Here is a 6,436-nt window from a genome sequence, read left to right as displayed (position 1 = left end):
TGCTGGAGACCGGGGTGAAACATTTCACCTTGGACATCGGCGGCACTCCTGACCGTGTCTCCATAGACCGCCTCAAGCCGGCCCACCTCGACGTGGACCACCCACCGCCGGTGGCTCGGCCCCCGTGTCGGGGCCGCCCCCCGGCGGGCGGACCCCCGGCACCGCCCGGCCCTGCCGGCACGCTGCCCCCCGAGCCTGCACCCATCCCGGGTGCAGCCGGAGGCATCCCAGCTGGCATCCCTGCACGCCGGACGCCGCCAGTCGCTAGAGGGCGCTTCGGCCGGTCATCCGTTTGCCCCGCAAACTGGCCCTCCAGGTGCGCGGGAATTCTGGGGGGGCGCGTGTGGCGGACACGAAAGCTCACTGGCGTGATGACATCATTCCGCGCGCCAAATGGGCGGCGGCCACGCCCGAGGGGTAGGCGTGGCCGCGGGATATACACCGGGTGCGCAGCCCGGAACGCTCCAGTCGTCCAGTGTTACAGTGGAGCTCTTGAATAAAGACTCTTACAACTTACCGCGTTGTCCGCTTCCTACTTGCTTACAAGCAGCGCGCGTAACACCGCGCTTCACACGCACCCATAATATAAACCACGGTGCCAATGAAAAAAAAAAATGGGATAGAAAGTTTCTCCAAACTGTCCCTATTCACCCCGTTTTACGGTATTATATAAGCACATAAGCAGTAGGCATGTTTTTGCTTCATGTACGTAACCTGTTTTTTTTTTTTTTGTCTGGAGCGACCGAGGTAGCGGTCTCGTACTTATGCACCGCCCAAATAATTGAACGTGTCAGAAAAATGTGTTGTATGTTTGAATCGGCATCGCCCGGACGGTGGGTGCTCTGCTAGTAATACTAGTCGATGTATTATATAAGCACATAAGCAGTAGGCATGTTTTTGCTTCATGTACGTAACCCGAGTTATTTTTTTAATTTTTCTGGAGCGACCGAGGTAGCGATCTCGTGCCTATACACCGCCCAAATGAAATAATGGAATGTGTCAGAAGAATGTGTTTCTGGATCGGCATCGCCCGTACGGTGTGTGCTCTGCTAGTAATACTAATGACGTGGAGGAGTCTATCGATGTAAAAAGGAAAGGCTTATATATAAAAAAAAATCAGGTGACGTTCTCGCTGGCCATTTGCTGCTTTGCATTACGTGTATTGAACTCTGCTCATTTTTACCTTTCAGGTTACAATGAATGGTTTCTTGTTTTTTTTTCGAAAAATAGATTATAAAGAAGTGGTTAGGAGGTTTCATTTATACTTCGCCCTTTGACCCGCCGCTGAGGCCTTTGTGGAGTGTTGTGACGGAGAGGAAGTGCCAGGTGAAGCTGGATGGAGACGGCGAGGCGAAGCTGGACGGAGACGGTGAGGTGAAGCTGGACGGAGACGGTGAGGCGAAGCTGGACGGAGACTGTGAGGTGAAGCTGGACGGAGACGGTGAGGTGAAGCTGGACGGAGACGGTGAGGTGAAGCTGGACGGAGACGGTGAGGTGAAGCTGGACGGAGACGGTGAGGTGAAGCTGGACGGAGACAGTGAGGTGAAGCTGGACGGAGACGGTGAGGTGAAGCTGGACGGAGACGGTGAGGTGAAGCTGGACGGAGACGGTGTGGTGAAGCTGGACGGAGACGGTGAGGTGAAGCTGGACGGAGACGGTGAGGTGAAGCTGGACGGAGACGGTGAGGTGAAGCTGGACGGAGACAGTGAGGTGAAGCTGGACAGGACGAAGAGGAGAGAGGAACATGGAGAGAAACAGGGCGACGACACCATCAGGGACAGGAGTAGAGAGAGGAGCAGAGATTGGGAGGAAGAGGACAAAGACCGGGGGAAAATGGACGTGGAATCGGTCCCTGTGGTCCATCAAGTGGTTTCGCTGACACGAGAAGACAGTCTTCGTCTCCCTGGACACCGGCACGCCTGCCATGCAATGATCTACGCTTCCTGTCCCGATAAGATCTTCGGAAAGATCCCCGTGCGCTACGCTGTGCTGGTACGTCTGGCGGGGGGATCTTCGCCCCTCTGGCAGGAACCTTGCTCCCGCCCCCCCCCCCGCCTTCGCCCCTCTGGCAGGAACTTTGCCCCCGACCCCCACCCCCGCCATCGCCCCTCAGGCAGGAAACTTTCCCCCCACCCCCTCAGCCCCCGCCTTCGCCCCTCTGGCAGGAACCTTGCCCCCCACCACTGCCCTCGCCTTCACCCCTCCTGCAGGAACCTTGCACCCCACCCCCTGCCTTCGCCCCTCTGGCACTTGGCAGGAACCTTGCTCGCACCCCTCCGCCTTCACCCCTCTGGCAGGAACCTTGCCTCCCACCCCCCGCCTTTGCCCCTCTGGCAGGAACCTTGCTCGCACCCCTCCGCCTTCGCCCCTCTGGCAGGAACCTTGCCTCCCACCCCCCGCCTTTGCCCCTCTGGCAGGAACCTTGCTCGCACCCCTCCGCCTTCACCCCTCTGGCAGGAACCTTTCCCCCCCCGCCTTCACCCCTCCGGCAGGAACCTTGCCCCCCACTCCCCGCCTTCGCCCCTCTGGCAGGAACCTTGCCCCCCACTCCCCGCCTTCGCCCCTCCGGCAGGAACCTTTCCCCCCACTCCCCGCCTTCGCCCCTCCGGCAGGAACCTTGCCCCCCACACCCCCCTCGCCTTCGCCCCTCTGGCAGGAAACTTCCCCCCCACACCCCCCTCGCCTTCGCCCCTCTGGCAGGAAACTTTCCCCCCACTCCCCGCCTTCGCCCCTCCGGCAGGAACCTTTCCCCCCACTCCCCGCCTTCGCCCCTCCGGCAGGAACCTTTCCCCCCACTCCCCACCTTCGCCCCTCTGGCAGGAACTTTGCCCCTCCCCCTGCCTCCGCCCCTCTGGAAGGAACCTTGCCCCCCACCCCCTGCCTTTGCCCCTCTGGCAGGAACCTTGCTCGCACCCCCTCCCCACTTTCGCTCCTCCTGTGGTGCACCTTGCCCGCACCCAACCGCCTTTGCCCCTCCTGGCGTGCACCTTGCCCGCATGCCTCCTCCCGCCTTCGCCCCTCCTGGTGTTCACCTTCCCCACACCCCCAACTTCGCCCCTCCCGGCATACACCTTGCCCACATGCCTCCTCCCGCCTTCACCCCTCCTTGTGTGCACCTTCCCCACACCCCTGCCTTCGCCCCTCCCGGCGTGCACCTTGCCCGCATGCCTCCTCCCGCCTTCGCCCCTCCCGGCGTGCACCTTGTCCGCACGCCTCCTCACTCCTTCACTCCTCCTGGTGTGCACCTTCCCCACACCCCCGCCTTCGCCCCTCCCGGCGTACACCTTGCCCACATGCCTCCTCCCGCCTTCGCCCCTCCTGGTGTGCACCTTCCCCACACCCCCGCCTTCGCCCCACCCGGCATGCAGCTTCCCCACACCCCTTCCCCCCACCTTCGCCCCTCTTGGCGTGCAGTTTGCCTGCACTCCTGCCTTCACCCCTCCTTGTTGTACACCTTTCTCGCATCCCTCTCCATCCCCCTCCCCCCTCAGCCCTTCATCCCACCCTTGCATGAACCTTTGTACACACCCTCTGTCTTCGCCCCTCTCAGTGAGTGCATGCGTTGTTGCTTGGCCCAGCCTTCGTCACATCTGGGCGTGTGTACCATGCTCTCAGCTTCGCCGTGTCCCCGGCTTTGGCCTGTCCGGGCACAATTTTTGTCTTCCTGTTCTGCAGATGCAAATGCGTTTTGATGGACGTCTTGGCTTCCCTGGTGGTTTTGTGGATACTCGTGATGGATTCCTGGAAGCTGGTCTTAATAGAGAACTTTCTGAAGAGTTGGGACTACAGCCAGGCTTGCTGTGCCTCACAGAGCGCGAACATGTACTTGCACACGTGTTGCCACTGCAGCGAGACCGTCCTGTTGTGGCCCACTTCTACATGAGGGAGTTGTCACTGATGCAGCTGCGTGATGTTGAGAGGGCAGCATTGGGAGCCCGTGATTATGGAGCTGAGGTGCTTAGTAGGGCTTCATTTGATTTTCGATAGTTTGGCAATGGGACATGGATTCCCATTTTTGAAGTCCCTCACCATTTTCTTTGCTTTCTTCCAGGTGATGGGAATGGTCAGAGTCCCCTTGTATACCCTTCGTGATGGCGTGGGTGGACTGCCTGCCTTCCTGTGCAATTCATTTGCCGGTACAGCACGTGAACAGCTGCTTTGGGCCCTGGCGGCACGTCGCCTGCTGCCACCCGGCCGTCTGCGTGAGGCCTGCGAGACTGCTCGGGTCCCAGTCCCAGCTCTTGCTCTGTAACCGTTCCCCCTTTTCCTATCCCCACAATTGGCTGCTGGACCCCCTTCCTGCATCCGCCACTCGGGCTTTGTCAAAGCTCGAAGCGCATCACCTTGCATTTCGCGCAAATCTGCTCCGAAGATGCACCCAGCGTTGGTGATATGGTTTTTCCCCTCCCCTTGTTCATTATATTTGCAATGCTTCCTCTGGCAAATCTATTGTTTCTGCTTATTTCCACCGCCGTATATTTGCTTTCCCACTTTCTATTGAGGGTGAGAGTTGTAATTCAGAGATTCATATAGTTTGTCATCGATTCAAAGTTCACGCCATGTTTTTGTACGAGTCGTCCCCAAACTTATTTGCTACTTTTTTTTTAACGACTGCTAATGAGATTTGATTTCTCTGACATGGCAGACAATCCGACGGATGCGTTAGATTGCCATCTTTGAGTAATGGTGATTATGTCCCATTAATGCAGTGTTACTTTGCCTTTCGAATGCAGTGTCCATTTTTGTTGGGAAGACATTTTTTTCATGTGGAATGTAAGTACAGAAAAATGTGAGTTTAAACAACCTCTTTTGACATTTTAGAATTTTGTCATTGAGAGGGTGTGGATGTACATAGAGAATGCAAGATGGCTGGTAGTTTGTGTGACGTACTCATATTTACAGTTGTTGTGGTGGTTGGCCTTTGTCATTAAAATGTGCTTGCAGGAGACTCAACTATTTGTCTATTTTATTTTACGGCGTAGCTCATGGGGCAATGCCATCTAGAACAGCGTTTGGCTGTCCTTGTGTCCTCACAAACGTGAACCAATCAGAGCGGAGGATCTGATCACATGACAGGGGGACAGCGTTTAGTAACCATTACTGTTTCATATTTTACTAAAAGGAAATATGGAACGTTTTGAAACCTGTGGAACGTTTTGGAATCCCAGCGGGTGTTGTAAGGTAGGGAGGAGGTTTCCGAAATTCCTCAATACAATTATGATTTTGAAATGTTATCGACACGGATCTTGCTTCCGAATCTGGAAACTGAACAGATGATGACAGTTCGCTGGTTTGATAATATCTCAATACAATCGTGATTTAACATTATATTTTTGATGAATGAATGATCGTTTTAAAGCCATTTTCCCCGCTAGAGCGGGGGTTAGCCTTGCGGGTCCCATGACAATCATGGCTCCCTGTTTGAGGCAATGTTTTTATGGCCGGATGCCCTTCCTGATGCCAACCCTTGGTCGCCTCTTACGATGCACAGGGATACGGTGTACCTATTCTAAATCGGGGTACACACCGTGATCATTCATCCCAGCAAGCTGGTACTCAATTTGCCGACCTCGGAATGATGACAGGCTGAGTCAACCCCCCTGGCGTTAATTCAACGATCGACCAGGATTCGAACCCAGGATCCTAGGATCCCAAGCCGGCACCCTAACCGCTAAGCCAACACCAGGGCTTAACATTATATTTTTGATATAATAATAATATAGTATTTGTGATTGGAATGATTAATGATGCTGTTTGGAATGAAAATATAGAGATATTGAGTTTATAGCAGAATGAGGAAATGACATAAGGGTTTCCATCCGTGACATTCACGGATTCGCCTTATTCAGTTTTGCCGTTGCCTGGATATGGCAACATTCAGACTGGGTACGGTTTTTGTCCAAGTCATTCACGAACCGGCTGTCCATGCCTGACGTCAAAAAATTGAATACTTAAATTATTTGTTAACTGCTAACTGGTATCCCCACGTAGGTCATACTATCCTCTTCAACTAATGTATCAAACAAGCTCGGCTATGTCGTTGTTGGACTATTGTGTTGATCTTTAGGTCTGATTCAATATCATTAGCTCTGCCACCAAAGGTTGTTTTCACCCCTGTTTGTCTGTCTGTCTGTTTGTGAACAAAAAATCTCAAAGTTGTGGATGGATTCACCCGAAATGTGGCAGAGAGGTAGTGTATGTGGACGAAATGAATTAGATTTTGGTGAAGATCCAGATTCGGATCCGGGTACTAGAATTTTGTAAATTATTCTTCACCATTGGGAGATAGGGCCAAAAACGATACAAAGCAGGATATCTCCAAAAGTTGTGGATGGATTTGGACGAAACCTGGTGAACTGGTTGGGTGTCTGACGAGGACGATTCGATTCGATTTTGGTGAAGATCTGAATATGAATTCGGATATGAGGATTCATTT

General features: G+C 54.1%; 1 protein-coding gene across 1 annotated transcript; it reads left to right on the top strand.

Annotated features, from left to right (window-relative positions):
• The first annotated feature begins 1,143 nt into the window (after nucleotides 1-1,143).
• LOC137425638 (U8 snoRNA-decapping enzyme) lies at nucleotides 1,144-4,948 on the top strand. The gene is made up of 3 exons (XM_068114250.2): nucleotides 1,144-1,992; nucleotides 3,676-3,954; nucleotides 4,052-4,948. Exons 1-3 carry the CDS (start codon nucleotides 1,834-1,836, stop codon nucleotides 4,250-4,252), a joined length of 639 nt encoding a protein of 212 aa, XP_067970351.1. The 5' UTR covers nucleotides 1,144-1,833; the 3' UTR covers nucleotides 4,253-4,948.
• Nucleotides 4,949-6,436: the final 1,488 nt, after the last annotated feature.

The sequence above is a fragment of the Myxine glutinosa genome, chromosome 4, assembly GCF_964187855.1.
Source record: "Myxine glutinosa chromosome 4, kmMyxGlut1.1, whole genome shotgun sequence".
Lineage (NCBI taxonomy): Eukaryota > Metazoa > Chordata > Myxini > Myxiniformes > Myxinidae > Myxine > Myxine glutinosa.
Note: the sequence above shows the minus strand (reverse complement) of the source record. Positions and strands in the feature narration are given on the sequence as shown.